This window comes from Lepidochelys olivacea (assembly GCF_965140295.1).
Source record: "Lepidochelys olivacea isolate rLepOli2 genome assembly, chromosome: 7".
Lineage (NCBI taxonomy): Eukaryota > Metazoa > Chordata > Testudines > Cheloniidae > Lepidochelys > Lepidochelys olivacea.
The window spans coordinates 18064269-18089839 of NC_140417.1; the positions used below are offsets into that span (position 1 = coordinate 18064269).

The following is a 25571-nucleotide window of genomic DNA, read 5'->3' on the forward strand; positions in this document are numbered from 1 at the left end:
TAGTGCAAGAGGAAGAATGTTCCAGTCATGTGGACACCATAGACTTCATCTGTGACCTTGAATAAATCACATATTCTCTCTTAGACCACATGGATACTTATTCGGGGGCAGCTAGCACATGTCAGCTCTCACTGCTGCCCATGCCACCTTGGCTATACTATTACTTTCAATGCACTAGTTCAGTGTTTCCCAAACTAGGGCCACTGCTTGTTCAGGGAAAGCCCCTGGCAGGCCGGGCCACTTTGTTTACCTGCTGCGTCTGCAGGTTCAGCCGATCGCGGCTCCCATTGTTCACGGTTCGCCACTGCAGGCCAATGGGGGCTGTGGGGAGCGGCGCGGGCTGAGGGACGTACCTCAACGTACCATTGGCCTGGAGCTACGAACCACGGCCAGCGGGAGCCATGACTGGCCGAACCTGCGGATGTGGCAGGTAAACAAACTGGCCCAGACCGCCAGGGGCTTTCCCTGAACAAGGGGCATCCCAAGTTTGGGAAACACTACACTAGTTCAATGAGAGCTGGCATGAGTATGAGCTGGGAATCACACCCCTAGCTCCAAGTATACGCACAGCCTCAGTTATTCAAGCATTTCCTGTTTGTGTCATTTAAAATTGGTCATGTGGCAGTTACTCACTAGTAAAAGGTTGAAAAGTCCATTCACTTAGCCTTGATTCATGAAAGGTCTCCAGTCGATACTAGAAAAGAGAAATAAACATGCAATCAATTACTGTTAAGTGAAATTGTATTAAGCCACCATAGAATCATAGAATATTAGGGTTGGAAAAGACCTCAGAAGGTCATTTAGTCCAATCCCTTGCTCAAAGCAAGGTCAACACCAACTAAATCAGACCAACACCAATTAAATCAGACTGGAGAACTTTTCCATTTCAAGTTTTCACAATAAATTGCTGGAAAAAGTCGGCAAGGACGTTCACTGAATCATTTGACCAAAGATAGAGCTCCATCAACTTATTTATTTTTTTATTTATTTAAAGAATTGGACTGGCAAATACAAATGGAAAGTCTTTTATTCATGGGATTCTGTTGCTTGTTTTCTCGGGAATGTTTAGATAACAATGTTTAGATAAAATGTTTGTTAATCCCAAAAGTTGAACAACCTAGTATAAATGGTTATTTGTCTGAAACAAAAGGTGCGGTATTTATGATTTCCTATTCATCCATTGTCATTTATTGTCTAATCTGAAAGGCTTCAGAAAACCCGCTGGGGAGCAGAAACAATACCATGTGACTTGGATGAACCATCAGTCAACACAAATGATGAAGAACTAACAGGCCATAGGCTTGCTTCTGAATATTTAGTGAATACTTCCAAATTACTAATGACCTCACACCTCATAAGTCTTGTGTGAACAGAAAAAAGGGCTAGATTGGCAATAAATATTATTTTAGTGAGTTATTCAATAAACTCCATTGAGAACTCAACGAGTTTTGTCTATTGTGATATTTGGTGTCTTCTATTTCTCTTTTTAAAAGCTTTGAAGAGAGAAGTGCTCAATTATATATTAGAACTTGCTACAGCATAACATTTTGGTTCTATTTAACAGCTAGGCTCGTCCCATTGTATCTGTATGAGAAAGTTGTGTGATCCAGTGTATATAATAAGGGTGGGTCTATATTCTGAAATGCATTAATGCTAAATTCAATGGCAAACTGGCATTTTTGGAGCAGCACAAAATATATTTTAAAAACATAAAAGAACATACACAAAAGAACTTTGCTACAGAATGGAGGAAGGAGAGAAAGAGAGGGAGAGCTCCTCTTGAACTCACCTTAATAAATTCGTGATGGGGGTGACATAGAGAACCTAGATCAGTCAGTTTTCAGTTGAATTATACATTACAGTGAATAACTCTGGGAGGGTACACTGAGGATTACAGTTTGTTCCCTGTGTTTGTGTGCGTAAACCAAGTACAGGTTAGCATATAGCTCCAGTTTTGCCTGGGAAAAGGCAGCAATTTTAGGGGTATTATGCCACAGACAAATTCCATAGGTCAGAAGGGAGGAGAAAATTTTCAGAAATCTTGTAGCATTTAGGTATTGCAGATGCTTGTGCTATAGAGAAAGATGGACTTTTTCACTTGTAGAAGGTTGAAAATAATTGTAAGGTGGGTTTTCCTTGGAAAATATTGATTTGAGCAATAGAATTCCATTTCAAGACAAATGAATTAAAAATATTTTATTTAATTAATAGATGATTATTCATGGACCAGTATCACTTGACAGCTGGAAAATTATCCAAGCAACTTGGCCAAACATGGCCCAACCACTGGTTTTTCAGTTTCAGATCTGAATATACTCACTCTGTATACAGTCAGCTGTTTCAAATCCTGAATGACCAATTCTCCAGCAGCTTTATTGCCATAGCAGCATTTGGAATTGACAAAGCTGAGGAAGGCATTCCTGGCCATGTCTTCTGTCATTGTGGGAATCCTAAGGATTAACATTAAAATGATAAACTCTCATTTTTTAACCTTTTAAAGCAACAGCCATATCTATTTAGCATGTTTAACTCATGGCAGGAGAGAGAAGCCCATTTGAGAGAAGCCCAATCTTTGACACTAATCACTGCTGGCCTCAGCATCTTTTTAATTACAAACAAGTAAAAGACAAATCTATTTTTAAATTACCTGCAAAACTAAAAAGATCTCACTTTGCTCATTATTAGAAAAATGGATCTAATGCAAAAGTTTGAACCCCCACCGTAACGTCTGCTGGTCGGGATAAGAAAAATGCCAGATCTAAAACACCACTGGTGGCTTTTGCAAAATCAAAATCCAGCCTGTGATTTCACCAGATCCAAACCAAAATGCAAACATCTTTCTTGTCCGATCTCTATACACACGTAGAAACTATAGATAATTTTACACATGAAGAGCAGCCATATGTTGAGTCTGGATTATTTTTATTTCAGGCTAATAGAAATGGCAACAACAAAAAGACTAATGTGCACATGAAGAGAGCATTATATGTGTCCTCTGTAACATGCTGCAACAGCTCTGCTCTGAGTGGCAACTGCCTCTGCAGACAGCAGCCGCCTAGAAACGTAAGGATGCAGTACACAATATAAAGAGCATACCTACATATACAACTGAAATAGAATATGAATGACATGCTAGCATTCGCAGTGGTAATAACTGATTCTTAAAGCCCTGCTCCTACTGCCTTCGGTAGCCAATGACTGCGAAGGTGCAAGACTGGGACCTAACATGCTCCCATTGTAACACTGAACGTTTTCCTTTTATATAGGCAGTACATTTCTCTAATGTAAAAATGCTCTTGCAAAGATGTACTGAAATACTGTAGAGTGGATGCTAATAGAGGAGCTCATCTCAGTGTTTGCTGTTTAGGGAATGCTTAAGTAAGCAATTCTTTTCTTAGGAGGCAATGATGACGGAATCTTCCCAGGTAAAGTAAGTTTTGCTAAGGATTTGTTGTGACCCGAGACAATATCCTTTAAGAATGTTTGCTGTCAGGATTGTGACAACTTATATTAAGAAGCCCCTTTTCAATAAAAAGGAAGAGCTAATATCACAAATCCTAAAATAATATGATGCTACAGGCAGTTATCAGAGAGCGCAAACGACCATTTTATAGGCTATTAGCCAGATAATTCTTGACAGGATAAATCACCCTTGCAGGCCTTCTGATCAGTAACATGGATGTCTGAAACATCCATGACACCTTGATTAGAGACTGGGGGCTAATAAATCATCCTTGTGTTCACGCTATCCAAAGGAAATTTAAAACACATCTGCTCTTAGCAAATATTCCTGAGCCTCTAGATCCCGTTTTATTTGGCTCAGATGTTTAATTTAATGAGTGTTTAGCAGATAACTATCAACTCACAACTCCTATGTTTCTTTATTACCTTTTTTGTCATTTCCAGGGTGTATTGAAAAGACATTCAGGCAGGTCCTAATGCCCTTCCCTCTCATAAAGACTGAGAAACAATCCCACTGTACACCTAGACGAAATCTTTTTTGAGGCTCCCTCCACTCATTACACTATACTACAGTTCATTAAAATGCCGCTTTATCATTTGTGCTTTGCTTTTCTACTTTACTAGCAAATGGAAGGTTGTTTTAAAAGGGTGAGGGCAGAGGCAAAGATGGAAGGCGCTAAGTTCAACACCTGGGGCTGCACGTTTAAGGTGAAATTCCCCCCAGAGCAGAGGGCTAGCCCAAAGTGCCACTTAATGAGGTGCATCCCCCCACTCACATGAGTGGGTCCATTCCCTCATGAGTAGTCCCAATGAGACGAGAGAGGGAAAGATGGCCTTGTACTAAGGCATTGGTGGAGACTCAGGTCAGTGCCTAGCTCCGCTACAGACTTCCTGTCTGGCCTTGGGCAAATCATTTCATTTTTCTGTCAAATGAGGAGAAGAATGCTTTCTTCTTTCTCCCACCATTTGTCTGGCTTGTCTATAAGGGCAGGAACTCTCTCTCTCATTATGTCATAGAAGATCATAGCCTTTCAGAGCTGGAAGGGACCTCAGGAGGCCATCTAGTCCAACCCCCTGCTCAAAGCAGGACCCAGCCCCAATTTTTGCCCCAGATCTCTAAAGGGCCTCCTCAGGGATTGAACTCACAACCCTGGATTTAGCAGGCCAATGCTCAAACCACTGAGCGATCCCTCCCCCCCCCCCATTCCCCTCCTAGATGACATTGTAATATTAATAATCATCAAAATACTACTCCTGGGGCAGCAGGCTAGGGCCCTAGGTCACGTTAAGCAAATACAGCAGGAAAGGCAAGGATCTCACCTGTATTCAAGAAATATGGGCCTGTTTCTCTGTTCACTGAGCTTTCTCTGTAAGTCTGCAGGTGGTGGTAGGTTTTTTCCTCCTAAGGGAAACAATCAAAATATGAAATTAGTCTAAAATTTGACAGTAAAATCTTTTACTTTACAGAGGTTGCATGTTGCTATGAATTAGTAATGGTGGAACCTCCAAAAAGAGAGGAATTTAGATAAGGTCTCTGGAGTCTGGAGGCTTATCCAAAGTCTGCAAAGTAGGGTTGTTGGACTATATCCTCAGATGGTGTCAATCATCAAATCTCCAGTGATTTCTGTGGAACTATACTGACTTATGCCAGCTGAGGATCTGGCCCAGAATCTCTTGAATAGACTTTCTCATGAGGTTTCTAATCCTTTCTATTTTCTGGCAGGCCAGAGTTTGGGAAAGAAGGGCATTTTCTTTCAGAGCTTCAACAATTCTCGTTTTGGACCTGGCCAAAATTCAGCAGGGCAGAGGAATCAAAAATGAAAATAATTGAGGAGAATGATGAATGTTGATCACTTTAAAAAAAAAAGTTTCAGTTTGAGTTTTGTCAAAGGCTTTTTCTTTGTGGTTTTTGAGAGTTTATGTAGCGATTGAACTTTATCCAAGCCAGCAAACTCCATTCATTCCAGTGGAGTTCCAGTAGCCTAATAATGCAGAAATATTAGATTGTAAAAGATTTACTAGTTAATTACTAGGCACTGTTAACCCCCAGCTCAACATCCAGCAGAGGGCTCCATAACCTCCCAAGCCTGGGAAAGAGAAGTGCAACCAGAGGTGGAATGGGCTAGGCTCAGGTGGAAGATGGAAGCTGTTGTCAGTAGGAGTAACAGCAAACCAAACACAATAACCTGGGAGCTGGCAGTGGATGGAGGTAGCCTGGGAGGTGGAGGTGGCCTGAGAGCTGGACAGAGATGCACCTTCTTGCTGGCAGAGGACCAGCAGGAGGATACAGGGCAGTAGCTTGCAGGGAAGACAGTGTGCAGAGTTTTCATGGGGTCCTTATGACCTTGTATTCACCTATGCTAGGTTTATCTTTTTTTGTTGTAATACTGAAAGACATTGTGGCTCGGGTGTTTGCACATCTTTCTGCTGACGGGCCTAGTAAAGAAATCTTCTGTGACTCAAAGCATGCAAATGTTTTGAGGAACCCACTGAGCCTAAAGAACCTAATCTTTGAAGCCTTGGAGACACCCACCATGCTACCAAGTGTCTGTGGGACTGGTGCACCCCAGCACTCGCAGCAACATCTTGCAGTGGGACCGGGTTACGGTATTTAACCACAATCCAGAAATATTTAACACTGTGGCATAGATAGGTAGCAGAGTGTGTTCATGCTCCTTTCTCTAGGGATTTCCAACCCAGTCCTGATTAGGTCCTAAGTGAACATTAGTGTACTGATCTCATCCAAGCCCCACTCACATAACAAAGCTGCCGCACATGTTGGCATGAACAGCTGCCTTTGCTCAAGAGTGGCCTGGGACCACAGAAGCAAAAGTTTTCACACCAGAACAGAAACTTTTAGGAAAGAGTCATGAGGGAGCTTGCATGGCTCTTGCTTGGATAAAGCCGGGGCAATTAATCCCTCACTTTCACAGAACCAAATTCACATACAGATTGTAATTAAAGAGAAACTGTCAATGCTGCCCATATACCCCCATCTCGGAGAGTCCATTCATATCCGTCCAGTTGTTCTAGAAGATCTGCAGGGGGTGCTAGTGGATTTTCAGGCTCTGATTCCAGATCCAGGGTAGCTAGTGTAGAAATAAGGAACACTGCGTGATAAATAAAATGGAATAATCACTTACTGTGCTACAGTTTTACTGGTGTCTGTTCAGCAACATCAACAATTGGCATTATATTTGGGGGGGGGGGTAGGGTTTGCTGTGATCTCTCCATTTTTATCTTTGTCATCTCCCTTTGCCCTGCCTCCTGTGAGCTCAGTCTCCAGGCTGGGGATGGAGCAACTCTCCCAAATTACACATTTGCAGAAATGTAACTGATGCTGCCTAATTGTTAGAGCTGGGGTTGGATTCATGGGTTCTATTCCTATCATTCCAATGAATCGTTGACCTTGGGCAAATTGTTTAACTTTGCCTTAATTCCCCCATCTGTAAATGGGGTACAATAATGCTTGCCTTTTCAGCATAGATATCTTAATGTAAATGGAACAGGAGTACTTGTGGCACCTTAGAGACTAACCAATTTATTTGAGCATAAGCTTTCGTGAGCTATAGCTCACTTCAGCGGATGCATAGAATGGAACATATAGTAACATATATATACACATACAGATAAGTCGGAAGTTACCATACAAACTGTGAGAGGCTAATTAGTTAAGATGAGCTATTATCAGCAGGAGAAAAAAACCTTTTGTAGTGATAATCAAGATGGCCCATTTAGACAGTTGACAAGAAGGTGTGAGGATACTTAACATAGGGAAATAGATTCAATATGTGTAATGACCCAGCCACTCCCAGTTTCTATTCAAACCCAAGTTAATGCCACAAGTACTCCTGTTCTTTTTGTGGATACAGACTAACATGGCTGCTACTCTGAAACCTGTCATTAATGTAAATGCTTTCAGATCCTCAGATGAAAGTTATTGAATACAAACAAAATCATTTCTACTCATAAAGTATTTGTCCTGTTGGTTATAATGAAAACGATGAAAATACTACCACTGTGATTTAATAATAATATTTGATGTAATTAAAACATTCCACAAACTAAAGGATCATATTAATTTTCAGCAGTACTTCTTTAGGGAAATGGCTGCTGACTTAACTTTTTAAGCAAAAAACAAACAAACTTGTAACTGATATCGGATATTAGAATTTAGGTCCTGATTCTGCAGATACTTATGCACATTCTTAGCTTTATACACACATCACTTTAATGGGACTATTCATACTTGTAATGTTAAACATGAGCATGCAGAATTAGGGCCTTACAGAAGTATTCCTGTAAATACCAGTTTTCCAGAGGTTGGACTTCTCTATTTAGTAACTGGATAAGAAAATATGAATGAGAATTTCAAATTGCCCAAGGCATTTAGGCCCATTAAAGATAATTAAAGCTGAGTGTCCAAACCCCCTAGTTATCTTAGAAATCTCACCCTTTGTTTTTAGTAATAGTAACGCTGGTAACTAGCAGTTGCTTCTATAAAATTTTGCCACACTTTAAACTATTTTAATCCTAATCTTGGGACACCAGATGTTTGTTTCTTTATGTGCTGCTCTAAAAATACTCCCCTTATTGAGCTATAACAATTGGTACTCCTGATTCTTCATCCAGAAACAATCTCTTATTAACTAGCCTTCCATCCAGTGACCTTTCCCATCATATGAGAGTGGTCTGCACCATGAAGAAAATTCAGTTAATAAAAGAAAACAAAGACACACGTGGAAGAGCCAGGAAATGTCATCTGCTAACAATGTACAATTCAAACGACATAAAGAATGGCTCAGTGCAGTCATCCATCAATTTGATTTACTTGACTTTTCTTCTGAGACCATTCTTAATTCTTCAGAGAGCCTAAATTAACCTCTTCATTATTTTACCTATGAAAATAAGAAACTATATGCTTCAGTAGAAATGTCACCTTTCTTGTGCAGGAGAAGACAAGGTTGTCCTTGTACTGAAGGAGTGAAGATGTCAGCCTAATGTTGAGAGATAAACAGTACAGGACACTTTCTTTTTAAAAAAATCCAATGTTGCTTTCAGTATAATTATTTTGGTCATGTCCAGAGCAAATTCAAAGTGTTTTTATCTAAGGCAATGAGCAAAGCATCTCTAGAGTAGTAGATTAGATCACAGATTATATTAGTCTATTATGCATTTCTAAAGTCCCTGGAGTCAGAGTTTGGTTTTGAAAATTTAAAATCAAGGGGTAGTCCGAGAATTCTGATCTTGGTCCCATTTTATCTGCACTTCCAATGTCCAGGGATAGGGAAAGGTGTTGGATAAATACTTCCAGTTTTGCCCCATCTCTGTGTTCAAAAGAAATTATCTGCTGAAAAAAGAGATTTGGAGAACCTACACCTATCTATGGATGGTTCACCTCTGGATAATATGAGAATTATTAATGTTACAGTAGTGACTAGAGACCCAATGGACTTTGAAGGCTCATTGTGCTAGATCCCATACAAATAGATACTTACCGACAATACTTGCCCCACAGAGCTTTCCAGCTACAAGACAGACAAAGGATGAGCATGGAAACAGAGGCTCCGAGAGGCTGAAATGACTTGCCAGAGGCCACACAGTAGGTCAGTGACAGACCCAGGAATTAGGGCCCATATTAGTTGATGCCTACTCACTCACAGCCTCTCTACAAGTTCAGTTTCCACGATATTTCTGCTGAGATTCCCACTAATGATTTGAACAGCTGTCCACTATGAACTAGTCCAGGGGTGGCCAACCTGGGGCTCCGGAGCCACAGGCGGCTCTTCAGAAGTTAACACGCGGCTCCTTGTCCAGGCACCGACTGCGGGGCTGGAGCTACAGACGCCAACTTTCCAGTGTGCCGGGGGGTGCTCACTGCTCACCCCCTGGCTCTGCACAGGGTCCTGCCTCCACTCCACCCCTTCCCGCCCCCTCCCCTGAGCCTGCCATGCCCTCACTGCTCCCCCTCGCCCCCAGAGCCTCCTGCACACCATGGAAAAGGTGATCAGAAGGTGTGGGGAGGGAGTGGGAGGCGCTGATTGGCAGGGCTGCCAGTGGGCAGGAGGCATTGGGAGCCGGGGGAGGGGTGGAAGCTAATGGGGAGCTGCTGACCTATTACTGTGGCTCTTTGGCAATGTACATCGGTAAATTCTGGCTCCTTTTCAGGTTCGGGTTGGCCACCCCTGGACTAGACTGCGATAACCAACCCAATTCACCAACTCATATCACGTACCAGTGGAACTCACTTAGGCCATGATGTCCACAAGAAATCAGTCAATTTTATAAATTTGTCTCATTCGGAGAACTAAAAACCCTTTATAAACATTCTTTGAGACTGACATCACCCTTGCGTGGTAGGTGTGCATTAGGTACATTTTATAGAGGCATAAACTGAGAGTCAGTGGTTTACCGATGGGCACTGTCAATGCAGACACAAGAACCCAAGTGTCCTTACCCCTAGAACCCTGTTAACCATTACACCACAATCTCTGCCGATATTTTTGATTTCTAAATCACACTGTACTTATAAAAAATCTAGCTCTGCATGTTCTTAAGAGTACCCAAACGTTTATTTTTAATGGGCTAAAGTTAAAAATAGCCCAGCAATTTTAAGTAACTTATTTACAACAAAAATTGAGCTGAGAATATGTGTTCCAAATTCCAGCCCCATGCCAATGTTTTCAATGGCTGAGTTATAAATATCCTGAATTTGGAGCATATAAATCACCAACAGACTTTTTCCTGTTGCTGGATATCACAATAATATATAAACACATGTATTGCTGTACTTTAGAATAACAATGAGAAGTGCTGAGAAGCACTTTGACCAAAGCCAGGAAATTGAGAGTGTAGGTTGTTACTCATCAGTTGTGCCTTAGGTATTTCAGTTTGCAGCATGTTCTTGTATTGTACGTTAGAGATCTAATCCTGCACCCATTGAAGTCAGTGGCAAAATTCCCATTGACTTCAGCAATGCATGGAAGCACATGGTGACACCAATTTGGAAGTGCCCATGGCCCAGAATTCCATCCACAGACCATATGTGTGTATGGATGGACCTCCAGAATGCAGAGCTCATCTTCGGGTAGATGCTTTCCAGTGTGGCCACCCCAAATTCAAAAGCATGTTTGTCTGAGCTGTCATCAAATAGAATAATTTCTCAATGGAAACACCATAATTTTATGATGAAACTAAGGTTACAGGAGTGTGATTTTTTTTTCCAGCAAACTCCAACGGGGCAGGTCCGTTGGGTTTGAGTTTCTGGCTAAGAGAAACTATTGTATGCCCTATCCTATACTGTTGCATTCTTACACTTTCTGTGATATCTCGGTCATTTGTTTTTCAGACTTTGGGGGTCTATAACTAGACTGCAAAACCAACGCCCCATCCCTTCCATGGAGCAATATGGAAGCGCAGAGTGGTTGGGACTGGCTGGTTAAGAATCCACAATGTAGATATGAGTGGATGAGTGATAGGCACGTATAAAATAAATGACCAAATACATTTTTCCCCTATCATAAAATACACAGAACTTTGTCATCTCTTATTTTCTCACCTTTCTTTTGTGCAATTCAGTACACAAAAAGAATTTATATATTTTTACTGGAAACGGAGAAAGTGATGTTTGGACAAAATTTAAAAATGGTTTGGAAGAATTCTGGTATTACAGCCGGTTTAAATCTGTCATCCTTTCCCTACATATAAAAGAATATTTGTGGGAAAGTTTATCCATAATCGGCAGGAATTACATATTGAGAAATTTTTTTTTCCTTTTGATGAGAAAGGAAAGGTTTAAAGCTAGAAGTAAATGGTGTCAATGCATTTATATGACACTCATAATATATTGGGATGATCATTTTCTTTTTTCAATTGTAATCTGCTTATAATGATGCCCATTTTCTTGATGTGCAATTGTTTTAACGGATACTTGTAATAATATATGTTATTGCAGGGTCTGATCTAAAGCCCTTTGGAGTCAATGGAAAGACTCCCGTTGTTTTCAATGACTTTGGATCAACCCTTTCCAAACAACATCTAGCCAATCTCACTCATTAGAAAAATATAGCATTCAAACATAATTATTTCTCACAACACCTGAGGAAAGCATCATTCAAACCCAGTTCACCCTGTATCATTTCACCTATTTCTGAACTCTTTAGCAGTTAGTCAGACCTGGTGTTGAGTGCTTTAGATAGAGATTAATATCTCATTTTTCCCTTGATTTAACAATACTTCATGTAGCATCATTATTTCTCCCTACAATAATCAAGACTTTCATTCATGAATTAAACATCAGAACTCAATGACATTTCAGCAGTATTAGTGACAGCAGTGTATCATTGGGGCCCCTTGAAATGGGCGTCTCTTCTTGGACTGTATTATAATCTCTTTAAAAAGGTGCAGACAAAGGTTTAAGATCAAGGATCCTTTATCATAGATGTCTAAATTACACAGCATTTTATTAGAAGACATAAATGTCCCTGTTCAATTCTTGCTATAGTAGTAGAATTCAAAAACCCTCTGTTTATTAAAAACAAAACTGTGATGTAAAACTACTGTGGAACTCTAGTTATGGAAGATGATTTTAAGGGCCTGATCCATTGAATGCAATTGGAGTTTTCCACTGATTTCAGTGGACTTTGGATCAGACCCTAAATTTGAACTGAACATCTTCAGCTGTCCAGAGAGGTGTATTTAAGGAATGCATTGACAGCGGCCACGTTTTCACAGACAATGGGAGGAAGCATGCATGTATTTACTGTGGGCCTTTTCAGTGCTGGAAACATACTGTTGTTCGGTGGGTGGCCTGAAAGAAAAGCCTATAACTATCTTTAAGCATGCATTATAACAAAATAGGAAAACAAAGTATTAGAGAATACTAATACTCTCTTCAGGACATGGGCTATATTTCCTTTAGTTTTACTTACTGTCATCTTCATTCTGTTCATGGTCCATTTTCAAGGGTTAGGAGGCAAAGAGGATTTTCTAATCCCAATTTCCACCATGGAATGCATTGTTTTCTGAGCATTCTGTGTTCATAGTAGCTAAAGCCCATCCCCTCCAGCCACTCCCACCTCACAAACAATTCAAAGGTCAGAATTAAAGTGAAAGCTGACGCAAAAGTGAGTGATGAAAATACAAGCCAAACAAATTCATGAGTGTCACGTTCCCCTCCCAGAGCAAAACCCATAAGAGGGGACAAAATGTTTAGAAAGACTAACACACAGGGTCAGATTACTCAATGGGCCCTTCAGGTCAGCTAGCCTGACATAAGGGGGCTGTAGAGTAGGTGATAAGTCCCCCTACACAGCATATTCCCATCTGTCCCTCTTCTCCATCCAGTAATATGAGAAAGGTAGTTCTTTCATTGTGGGTTTAAACGTGATCATGGGCTTTATTCCTTTTATTCACCACCCAAAATACAGATGTACTGTTTTATATGTATGTAACAAATACCTTCCTGTTATGGGACATTGTCTTTTTTTTCCCTTTTCACCTATTTTGCTGTCACTAGAAGTTTTTGTATCTGATGTTGGGTATTTTCTGCTGTTGTGTATGATTATGATTGCTAAATACATGCCAGCTGGAGACCAGAGCTTTTGGCAGACTTAAGCAATGATCAGAATCCTCCATTCATTGCTCTTCAGTTAGCCAGACTTGTATATATGTGAATCCTGTACATTACTACAACTCAAATTAGGATACTTGTGGCCCCTAGTGAATACTGTAGCTATACCAAATGAGCTAATAAATATTCTGTGCCAAGCTATGCTAAGCTTTCCCAACTCCCTCTTGTGTACCTTACATCCCTTTCTTTTTGTTCTCTGATTCCACAAACATAATTCCTTTTAGAACTTCAACCTTCATCCAAAAAAACTAACTGAACTGTACTATTTGCAGACAGCATTCCTTTGGTAATATGTGTGCTCTCTAATGTTATCCATCATTTCTATGAGCTGAAATATCAGGAACAGATTGATATGGTTAAGGATAATAAGCCATTGCCTGTCTGGGAAAACAGTTAACGAGATACTTTGGCCAGGTAGCTGATGATTATCATAAATTAAGAAACCAACCTATTCTTGAATTTTTTTGTTATTTATATGCTATTTCCATCTTGCACATGTATTTATATATGTTTTGTTTCATTATTGTTTATATTTTATAGAAAAAGAAAAAATGTGAAGTTTTTTAAAAAAAGAATTGAATGGAGGATATCTTGTTACTAGCCAATTTTTCAGTGCCTTACTTATTAGTTCATGTGGCCAAAAGGTTAATATCCAATTATATTCAAATATTTGATTCATTAGGGGCCTGATTCTGTGTCATCCTTATGTAGGTATGAAGCACGTGTGAGAGAGAGAGGCTGTAGGAGCCTTTCTCTAGAGCTGGTCAAATTTTGGATTTTTGTTTTCACTTTAATCCATCACAAAGTCAAATGTTGACCAAAAAAGAATCTTTGGGTGAAAAGTTCCTTCCATCCCTTTTTTCAACTGCTATAGACCTGGTCAAAATTTTCCAAATGGCAACATTTCACTGAAAAATTTTGACAGAAAAAAAAAAGACATGAATTTTTTATGAAAATATCCTTTTGCATGGACTGCATAACGGACGAGCAAAATTGCAGGCATGATGCTTATACTTAGATTGGGTGTTCTCTGGGGCAGGCACTGTCTTTTTGTTCTGTGTTTGTATAGTGCCTAGCACAGTGCGGTCTGGTTCACGATTGCGGCTCCTAGGTGCTGCTGCAAAACAAATACATCATAATCCTCATCAACAGCAACTGGGAATCAGTAAGGACCTTATAAACTGTGAGAAGTGGAGAATGCTTGTAGTGTAGTGTTCCCTGGCCACACCACTGGCATGCCCTGATCCATGCCTTATGTCAGGTCTGGGTGCACAGCTGGTGTATAATTTTCACTCCAGTACTTCACCAGCCAGGAAGGCTCCCTAATAAGAGATATTTGGGGGAGCCACCTACACATACTTTAAGGCCTGTTGACGCTGTCAGAGTTGTATAAACTGACAATGTAACTCAGAATGAGTCCCTATTATAGCTCCAAAACCTTTATACATTTTAGTCCATACTGACATTGCTTTCAGGTCATCAAGGAAGAGAGTTTACATTCTACTGCTAGCTGCAGTCAGCAGGAGCACGTGAGCTGAATCTCCCCCTCTTTCCAACAGAGAGGGGGTGGCTAACAGAGCGTTCTGAGTGAGGGCACCAGGACTCTGGAACTTGCTCCCCTTCTTAGTCCAAAATAGTCTGAATTTGGTAACTAGTGACATCTCTTTGATAGGGCTTTTGGAGGGGGCTGAGAGTATGGGTCCCTCAACGACTGAGTGGGGAAAGGAGTCTCTGTAAGTGTCTGGGTGGCTGAGTTCTTGTCTGAATTGATAATTTAATGCAGCTGAAATGTAATTGTTAATGGAGTTTTTAGAGCACTTACAGCCTTAGCTAGGAATTTTTTGGCTATTATTTAAATCAGATTTTTTTAAAAAAATCTAAAAATACCAACCACCATGGGACAGTGCTGATAAACACTGAGCTAAACTGTGGCATAGAGCCACACCTCTGAGAGGAATAAATTAACAGCATGTATTAATAGCAATGAATAGATCCACTAGCCCCAGTGCTAAGCATTATTACTGCCAGTGACAGTTGGTGGTGGTCATTAAATGCTGTCAGTGTGCTAGGTGTGGTTGTTATTACACTAGAATTTCAACCTGAGAAGCTGTGATTCATTAAATACCTTCAAGATTAAAGTAAATGGCTCTTAATGATCGAGCTAGACTTCATGTTGCTGTTAATTTTTACTCTTTAACTAAAAGCTTCAGGCATCCTGAACAGACTCTAAGGCCCTAATCTTGCAATGAGAGCTGCATGGGTGAACCCCCACTGAAATTACTGGGGCTCCTGGGTCTGCCTGGGTAGGGCAATTTGCATGATCAGGACCTAAATATGCTGCTTAAAAACCTGTTTTTTTTTCTTTCCTCCGTCTGTCCCTTCCATTTTATGTGAAAAGGCCTGCAGGCTGTCCTGATGTGTTCATAACTGTTCTCTTTCCATCTAAGTCAGACCTGTCTTAATAAAAGTCTAATTGTCCTAATAAAACTTAATAGAACTTGATGGTCACATCTTTTCTGGGGTCTCTGATCTTTTCCACCACTGTGTCTGTACTATACCACATTGAGGCATGACTAGATTACAGTGCTTTGCTGCATTTCATCATCCAAGTGAAAGCCAGAGGGTCTGAGAACTTCTTTGGTGAAGTTCATCTTTTAAAACTATGGAACAGTCTGATATAAGCGGGACAAGGCACAGAGGCACTGAGTCCTCCTAAGGGTTATTATAATTTGTGACTGCATTTACTACCCTTGAAAGTGGAGGTTTTTATAGAAATTATTATATATTGTGCAACCCTTCTCCTCATGTTGCAGCTTCAGATGGAGGAGGCTGGTAGTATGGTTTGGATATATGGTTAATACAGATAGGCCCCATCTATACTGCAAACCAAACTGTGTTGTTTAACAGTCGGGATCACCAGTGTGTAACTGGAACCTCTGGCACTGTTATTTTTGTAGTGTAAATGGGACCAAAGAGAGAGAGAAAAATTCCATCCAACTCAATAGTATATTGGTGCTGAATCCTAAAAAGAGTGTTTAAATGTCACTGTTAATTAATTTACTGCTGGTTACTGTAGTAGAAACTTCCAAAAACTCTGGGATTGTTGGCAGAAATTAAGTTTTGGGTGGGGCTTGAGTAGAATCCCATTACAATGCATTTGTTCCCGAACCCTGAGGGGACTAGAAGACCTAAGATCTGGTGGAAAAGATAGCAAGACCAAGTGAAGAGAAACCGGAATGAATGAACTGGAGACACTCATTGAGTTTGTGCTATTTTGCTAAATTCACTCCCGTTACAACTCTCACTTCCCTTTACCAGTGAGTAGACCAGGCCGAGGGTTTCAAATTTTGCAACTGGAATTTTAAAAAAGCAAAATAAAATAAAATAAAACATAATATAAAAAAATGGAGTAACCTTCTTATAGCATTTTTTTCTGGACCACCTGTAAAGAGGGGTCAGACTGGTCAATGTCAAGACTTTTAAATGTCAAGACTTAAAAAGAAAGTCACAACATGTTTTAAAATGCTGGATTTTCCCCCACATTTTTTGACCAGCCTTGGTAGAGAGAGCAAGTGAGCTGGTCACACAGTCTCAGTTCAGGCTAACAGGACTTATGTGAACAGTGACCTTTTCCTTACTCTTAAGATGCTTATTTTACAATTCTATGTGTTCATGGTATCAGTAACATTATTGTCTATACCTATGTGAATGTATATTGTACTGGGTCTTCCCTCCCAATCGAGGAACTCTGGAATTAGCATGTTATTTCTCTTTGTCAGGAATACATGTAAAAGAGACACCTTTATAGCTATAGTTGCTGCATGGCATTGGCTGGTTCCAGCTGTATAGCTGATCTTATTTCCTGTTAGCTAGTCACATTTTTAGAGGCCGTATAGAGTGTCTGGTGTTGGATTTGTGGGTGGGAATGAATGCACTTTTATAACTGCCCTTTTTATATTAAGACATTGCTGACTCTGGTTTGGGCCGTATGAGTTTTGTCAGTTGTCAGCTGTAGAATTAGGGCTCATAGTTTCACGGCCCATCCAAAACCTGACTACTGAGAAATGCTCACACCCTTCATTGCATTTGAATTGTATGGTGTAAATAAAACAAAACTGCCTGTTAAATTGTGATAACATTGTTATTGACTTATCAACTCTCCCCAAGAACAACAAATTATAGTGTAAATATTAGCAAGGGAAAGCCCTAGATTCCATTCAGTAGGATAATCTGGTGTGAATAAAAAACAATCTGTGAAATAGCAATGATTCTGGGAAGTATTATATACAATACCTTATGAATGTGCTTGCATCATCTCTGATTGGAACAAGTTGATGTCGCTCCCAGAACGTTTGGAGTGGAAAAGATCTTCCTGGATGTATAGTTAAATAATACTTTTAAATAAATATTTCATGTGGGGATCTCATAGTCCAACACCCCAAGTACAGAAGGGTAAATTGAGGTACAGAAAGATAAAATGACTTGTTCAAGCTCATGCAGCAAATCAGTGGCAAAGCTAGGAAACCAAGCGTCCTGGTTTAAGTCCTATGCTCTAAGTCCTATGCTTTAAGTCCTATGCTCTACCCAATGGACATACTCCCTCCTATTTTAGAGGTTTCATGTAGGATTTAAGTCAGTAAAATCAATGGGAGACATATAGCTGTAAAACCTCTGTGTAGTGTTTGGAAAAGCTACCCTCAATTGTTAACAACCCTTTGGAATTTTCTTTATAAAAAGACATACGTTTGCTTGGCCTGTGGAAAGTTTGACTAGGCACACTGATGGTGGTGGAGTTCAATGCCACTCCCAGGGGAACGATAGCATTCTGTGCACTCAGAAGATAAGTGACTGGTTTGGGATCCCTGCTGCACTATGATTAACGAAGATTGAACGTACAAACTTCAATCAGGAACAAATACATTTATCTTTGATGCTACGCGTCATCTGTTTTTCTAGTTAAATAGGTCTATTTTAACTTAGACAGTTCTAAACTGCGAGCAACCCATCTTGCCAGCTGCCGTGGAGTAACAGAGAAATCTCAGTGTCATAAAGCTGTTTATAGAGTTTCATAAATGCAAGTATGGTACAGGAATGATTGAATGAGACACTCAGATACTATGGCAAGGTTGCCAACACTTGGATTTTATTGAGTCTTGTCATATTTGACAGGTTTCAGAGTAGCAGCCGTGTTAGTCTGTATCCGTAAAAAGACAAGGAGGACTTGTGGCACCTTAGAAACTAACACATTTATTAGAGCATGAGCTTTCGTGAGCTACAGCCCACTTCCTCAGGCGCATACAGGGGGAAATATAGTGGGGAGATTTTGTTTTACATAAAGCCCCAGCTCCTGGAGACACGCACTTAGGTGCAATTCTCAGCCGTCTTCTTTCTTTCCTTCTTTATTTTTTTATGAAAATTTCCGCCCCTGATGGTTGCAAAGAAAAGTCTGGAAACATGACCCAGGTGCCCCCGAAAGGTTAAAAAACCTGAAGGCAAATAAAAAAGCTCAACATTATTTATTTATTTAAATTTCTTTATGTGGGGGGGGACTCATGAATTTTGAATGTTTGGGTTTGGCAGGAATGGTGATGGATATGGCACAAATGCTTAGATAAATATTTCACATCAGAAAGGAAAGAACCTCTGCCAGATATTTCCCACATGTGTTTTATTCCTTACAGAGTTTGGGTGTTCAGCCATTTAAAATGTAGTGTCTAGTCTTTCCAATGCTAAGCAAATCACATAATCAGTAATATTTTGCCATTGCTTACATTAGGGCTGTGAGGTAGAGGTGGTCTGAAATTTTTTCCCCACTTAAATTTTAGATGAAAATGAGAAAATGTCCATGTCCATCTACATTTTCCATGGAAATTATCGAGTTTTGGCTGAAAATGGGAGTTGGATTTGTACTTTGCTCTTTGTGTCCCCATTCCCCACTGCGTACCAGGTTCTGCAGCTGGACACCATCTCCCACAGTGCACTATTGCCAGGGATTCCATGTTACACAGGTGTCCCCTTATTGGTAGGGGAGACTATGATGTATTATGGGAGATGTAGTCCTGCTGGGAATGCTAGCATGTAGAAAGAGGACATGAGATGCAAACTATCACTTGCTATGAAACACTATAGCTCCCATTTTTGGCCAAAACCTTTTGGGTTTTGACCAAAATATTTTAGCGAAAAACAAAAATTTCCATGGAAAACAAACACTCTCTGCAAAATATTAGTTTGTCAAAAACCCAATTTTCTGTCAAAAACCAGTTTGATAGGAAAATATTGACCAGTTTACTGTTTCATGTTGCCCCCTTCCCGAGTCCAAAGGCATACCCCACCCCAGTGGTGTCACTAGGAGAAGATCCTGCCAAACCAGACTGGTCTGGGGTGTTGAAGTTTAATTCCAGCCCGTGTTCGAGGGTAGCTCAGAGAGGTACTATAAGCTGGAGTCATTTAGATACTGCTGGGCCTGTTTAGGCTCAAGATCTTAAAAGAAAGGTGCTACTGTCAGTGGAGGGAGATATGAGAGGCTTATGCTGACCAGGGAAAGGAGCTCTGCTGTATGATTTATACTCTCCGGTTTTGTTTTGAGTTTACTGCATGGAAGAAATGTGCAGCTTGAGCCTTTTGCCAAGTTGGTGTCAATTTGGGATAAATCTGAATCCCCTGCAACAATACCCAAAGCAGAGAGAATAATTTGTGTCCAAACCTAACCTTGCAATGAGCTCTCCCTTACATCTTTCCATACTTGTCCTGCTACAAGGGCTATAATCATTTGGCTAAATGTTCGACCCTTGTTTTGACAGTGGTATAATTCCTTGTAAAGACCAGGTGGTGAGGTCATATCATTTATTGGCCCAGCTTCTGTCAGTGAGAGAGACAAGCTTTCAAGTTTACACAGAGCTCTTCTTCAGGTCTGGGACAAAAAGATATGACCTCACCCACCTTGTCCTATAATATCTTGGGATCAACACAGCTACAACAACACTGCATATTATAATTGCTTGTGTCAGTTAGCTTGCGCTAGTAACTGTACCCAGTTACACAACAACATAGACTACAATGGCTTTGGAGTGCTATCATAGTTACTAATCTGGTGGCCTTTAGTGTTGGCATTTATCCACTCAACACATTTCCTACTCCCCGCCCCTCTTTCTCTGTCTACCCTGACATAGTCTATGACAAAGATCTTGGGTCTGAAAAGGATGGCATTTAACTACACACATGAGTTGGTTTCAAAGACAAATCACTTGTTGTGCTGCTCGAGGGCCTGAGTCTGATGTCACTTACCAAAAGGTGCAGTCAGTCCAGGGACTGGAGTTACTTTGCTATACACCTCGGTCAATGACAACAATGCAGGCAATGACAACAGTAACGATATGATTTGCACCTCAGCAGGAAATAGCCAGCAACCACATTGACTGCTTGGAGGTAACATCTAATATAAAATATGAAGGCAAGGGAGAAAGGTCTGAATATAACCAATCTGTGAAGTGCTTGAAGAGAGTGTTGCTCTCTTTCCACCACTCATTTAGAACAGCCCCGGGGTGGAGGAGCAGTCATCATCCTCAAGTGAGAAAGCTCAGCTCCAGTGTTTATTTTCTTAATTAAACTGTCTGTTGCATGCTTGGTGCCGTTCAAGACATGGAGGAGTTCATGTTCCCTGCTGTGAAGAGCTCCCTCCTATGTATATAGGCCAGCTACGTAAACAGATGGCCAACAGAAATCTTCTGGGTCTCGCAGTGTAAGGGTCTGTCCTAAATATTAATTTTTTAACAGACCACCCTAGTAAGGAGCCTCCTGAGATCCTTCTGTAATTGACCCTGCTTGTGCTGACAGTGTGATTTGAGCGCAAGTCCTACGGAGCTGAAAGCATGAGATGCTATCAGTTGATCTAGAGGAGTAACTCCTGCAGTTCAAAGCAGACTCGTGGCTATTGTGTAGCTCAGTCACAATGAGGGAGACAAAGACTCACATTCCCCTTGTGTAGGTTACACATGGACATGTGCTAACATCACTACCTATCCCTCTCTGAACCAATCTCATCCCACACTTTCTTGTGAAGATCCTTATCAGGGGATGGAACACACACCTGTTGCTCCTGACCCTGAGAGCTATTGCAGAGTAATAGTGTATTTGGAAAATTACAGATCACATTCCTTCATTTCAAACTCTGTAAGAAAGCTACCTGAAGCTGCTTACATTTCCATCATTTAGAATATGCATTCCACACACAGGAATTTAAAGGATACATTTAGCAAGCTAAATATCTCAATGCAAAGCTATGGAGACCAAAACCAAAAGCTTTGAATTCAAATCTCTGTCATACAATATGTTAGCAATGTTTCAATCTTCATTATCACGATTCGTTCATCTCCATAACTATAGAGCGAATGGCGAGGGGTGCACTAGAGAGGTGTTCTGCTATTTCATTTAAGTACTGTATGACCTGCATGAATCGTTATTGCACTGATAAAGAGACACCCACCACCCTCTGCGATGATGATGGGAATGAAAGATCTTTAGATCTGCTCTCCAGTGAAAGTTGGAAAGGAAGAAGTTGCTCACTTTAAGGAGAATAAATAATTACAGATCTTCTGTGGTGCCCAATGGTGTGTTTCTTAGCAGAACTTAGGACCTATCTGCGAATCACATGACTGAACAGCAGCACTTTGCTGGGTAGTCCTCTGTATACACTTTATTCTCATTTCCAAAGACATAGAAGGAATAGACTTTTCCTCTCCATTCATATTCCACCTTGGTAAGTGGAATCAGCTCAATGGTTTGTTTCTGGAAAAGACAAAGGAAATATATGGTTATATCTGATAATAATCCAAAGGGCAGAGGTTGGGAGTCAGATCCTGTTGGCCTGGCTTATGTTGAGGTGCACCTTACTCACAAATAGCCCCTTTCACTTCCTGGGTAAAATACTACTCAGCATGAGCAAGTGGATCACAACCTGGCTTTTATTTGGTTTAAAGAGCCTGATCCTAAGCCCATAGAAGATCTCAGGAACCAGCACTGGTGTAGCCTATCTAAGCCTAGTGTTTCACTCATCTCAGAATTGCTATGGTGATGATGAATTCTTGGAATGGTTTCAGTTTCTTTCCCAAGTGTCCTTTGATGGCAACATTTTTACATCTTTCTTGCACACCAGGATATCTAGAGATAGTGGACTTCATTGTACAGGTTTATATGACTTAAATTATTCCCTCCCCAAGTGGCTGTGAAACAAGCTGTTCAAACTTACTGCCCCCCGTCTGACTCTCCTTTTATAAAAAAATCTTGGGGACTGACTACATCGTTTACACTGATTTTACATGATGGATCTTCATTGATTTTGATCGATTTACTCCCAGTGAAAGTCGGATCAGAATCATGCAACAGAGATCTGGTAAACGTGACAAGATACAACCTCCCTGGCAGATGGTAAGTTAGTAGCAACTTGGGCTCACATAGGTGCTGCAGAGAGATGCGGTGAAACAGCTGCTGTGCCTCCAGGAACAAGAAGGGAAAGAATGGCTGGCTGAAGGCTGGTCTCTGAATGTGGGGCTGTAGATCTAAGTTAAGATTCCTCAGACTGGGGGAATATTTTGCATGCTGATGTTTTGGGGGAGTTTTCTGTAATTGCAGTGCACAGTTCTCCTTGAGTAAGGGAATTGACTGGCTGACCTTGTGTGATTTTTCTGTGTTGTTTCACCAGTTTACAATTGTATATTACATATGCTGGAGATTAGCAGGCTAATATCCTCCCCCGCCGCCTCCCATGTATTGGGGCAATGAGCTCACACCTGTTTGGTGGATGTTACCTACCTGTCTCAATATACGACTATGGGAGGCAAACTGCATTTGGTGTTGCGCAATGCATGATTCTGAACCCCTATCAATGGTCGGCTCAGGGAAATTCACTAGAGGATACACCTGTGAAAATAAAGACAGAGTTATGAAGGACATATTTATACACCCTCCAAAATGCAGTTTTATCATGTTAAGGATCATTAGTAAAGAACTGTAGTCCCTTGGGTATATTTTAATTTTAGCCCACTGCACGGTCCGCATGTACAGTGCCGACGCCCTCTTAAGCATGAATTTGACTGGCAGCTGGCAAAATGTCAGTGCTTCAAGGGATAAATCAGTTTTAATCTAATTTTAAATACAGATCCGACTGTCCTGCAGCACCTCACATCCCCAGCACAAAGCAGACCTGCAGCTGGCTAAATCAGCACAGGAGGATGATTGCAGGATAGTGAGATTCTCAGATGGCACAAAGCCACCATACTGGCTTCTGCACACCTCCCTGAAGCTGTGGGAGCACCAATAACCACTCTGGAGAACTCCTTTCCCTGTCTTGTGCTGTGACAAAAAATGGGACCGAGATGCAAAGTCCCTCTATGGATGCAAACTTTCCCCAAATTCCTAGTAGTTCAGATCCAGGGTTCTGGTTCAGGCCTGTCTTTTTTATTGCTCATCCACAAGTATTGATAGCTGTCACCAGTGTTTAACTGGACTGTAACATGTTGCCCATGATGATATAGCAATGGCTGCTACTGTGTTGTACTGTCATTGGAAAATTGCTGTGACATTTTTTTACAAATACGCAAACACTCCTATAAAAATTATACATTTATCATAAAATGTATGGCTATTAATTTTACTTCTTTGTCCCTTTAAAATTACTTGGTACTTAGAGAGCTAGTTCATAAACATGGCAGTGTGCTCTGCAGTTTCAGTGGATTCCAGATAAAAGAATTTTAACACAATAGCATCATTATTTACCACTTGATTTTCATCACTAAATATTTCCTTCCCAGTGACTTCCTGCAGGTGATAAATAGGAAACCCAAAATTCTTGTCAACAACATATTCAGCAACGCTGTTCTTCCTGTTGGGAAAAAGGGGGGAGCATGTTGATTTCTATTTCTCTTCCTTAAAAGTTAGGATTGCTATGATTAGCTTTATACAACAAAACCCCATAGTGTTCAACATGTTTTACAAGCCCTGGGACAAAATCACGCCTTGGGAAGTACACAGGATTATGGCGGAAAAGCCACAGCTGGGAGGGGAACCATTAGGGGTAACTTTTGTACTCTGCTCTTATCTCCCCCAAAATCTGTCAAGTTCAAGCCTTTGTAGCTAGAAGGAATTCTGGGGTTGGGCTTTGGTTATGTGGTTCACATGTGTTAGTGCATATGTCTCAGACCTTACCACCCCCTGCAGGTTACTGCTTTCCTTGGCCTGAATAAACTATGTGAGAATAGATTTCCAGGGCCACAGCCAGTCCCAGGTCTACCTTAATTCTGCCCTTGCATTGATTAATGTGTGCCACTGTGCAAGCTACAAACAATGAGGGCTTCCGTTTGGCCTAAGATATATAGAGATGGCTTCTTCCATGACTGAAATTCAACCACTTTTGGAGTATGAGAGGCACCCTTCAAGTAAGGCACAGCAACATTAAACAGATCAGAATTTAAAGGAAAGATGATGGGTCTGACTCTCATTTACACGAAAGTTCCTTTACACCTTAGTGGCAGTGTCAAGTGAGTGTACATGTAATGCTAGAGCAAGGTAAAGGGATCATAGTGTAAATAAGAATCAGCCCCTTTACGAGAAAATGTTAATGAGGTGAAAAGTAGTTTGCTCAGAATTCTGTCTGAGCATTGAGCTAAGGTGCTCTAGCCTACCATACGAGGGAGTTTTAATGGGCACTAATGCTCGGGACCGTGGTTTTCTATTTGATCCAAAAGTTCCAGTAATCTAGTTGAACACTCCAGGTCTCTGAATATTTGTGTGCCAGATGCATTCAGCATGGACGGTGATAATGTCATTTCTCATTCTGCTTAACTAAAATTATATAATCAAGTGATTTCTGAAATTTACAAAATTATACTTCCTAGAGGTGAAAGCTGGATTTCAATGCCACTCTTTCTTTCAAATCTACATGTAAAATATCAATTTCTAAGGATTTCGTTAACACTTCTGTTAAATGTCACTAGGAGCACTGATCTCATGTTTGAATGTTTAAAATGTTGGGCCACGTAACTGGCAGGTGTAAATCAGCATGGTTCCATTGAAGTCAGTACTCCTAACCATGGCACAGCATTTAACAGGAATGACCTCAGCAGATCTACCCTCATTTACACCAGTTGAGGATCTAGCTGAATGTTATGTCTCAGTAACATCAGCATGCTTGAGAATGGCCAACAACTGTATATACTCTCCTGTCTAACAACAAATCCCTGTGTTCATTTGATTTCAACTTACCAAGTGATTGTAAGTTCAGAATGATATAGCAAGAGGCCTTTTCCAGAGCAACGAATGCATTTCTGCCAACCACCTCCATGACAGTTTGAGCAACTGTGGAAGAAATATAACATTTATGCACTCACTTTACACACACAAGCCTGCTTTATGTGAAGCGAAGTCCTGATTCCTCATCCTTTATAGCACTCTCATTTTCACCCAGAAATTGGATAGGTTCAGTCGG

At 40.7% G+C, this 25571-nt stretch overlaps 2 protein-coding genes across 2 annotated transcripts in view; both read right to left on the bottom strand.

Moving 5' to 3' along the window:
* Positions 1 to 12468, bottom strand: part of LOC311523199 (protein SSUH2 homolog) — a 32738-nt gene extending 20270 nt beyond the window's left edge. The window contains exons 1-5 of the mRNA XM_084632974.1: positions 12393 to 12468; positions 6453 to 6572; positions 4783 to 4864; positions 2321 to 2450; positions 634 to 694 (exon numbers count right to left, since the gene is read on the bottom strand). Of these exons, the coding sequence (XP_084489100.1) occupies positions 634 to 694; positions 2321 to 2450; positions 4783 to 4864; positions 6453 to 6572; positions 12393 to 12420 (421 nt within the window). The 5' untranslated portion in view covers positions 12421 to 12468. The remainder of the gene's footprint in view (positions 1 to 633; positions 695 to 2320; positions 2451 to 4782; positions 4865 to 6452; positions 6573 to 12392) is intronic.
* An 8817-nt stretch (positions 12469 to 21285) lies between these two features.
* LOC311524208 (uncharacterized protein) overlaps positions 21286 to 25571 on the bottom strand; it is a 50319-nt gene continuing 46033 nt past the window's right edge. Inside the window, exons 23-26 of the mRNA XM_084635088.1 lie at positions 25349 to 25441; positions 23864 to 23969; positions 22901 to 23008; positions 21286 to 21877 (exon numbers count right to left, since the gene is read on the bottom strand). Coding sequence (XP_084491214.1) covers positions 21737 to 21877; positions 22901 to 23008; positions 23864 to 23969; positions 25349 to 25441 — 448 coding nt within the window. The 3' untranslated portion in view covers positions 21286 to 21736. The remainder of the gene's footprint in view (positions 21878 to 22900; positions 23009 to 23863; positions 23970 to 25348; positions 25442 to 25571) is intronic.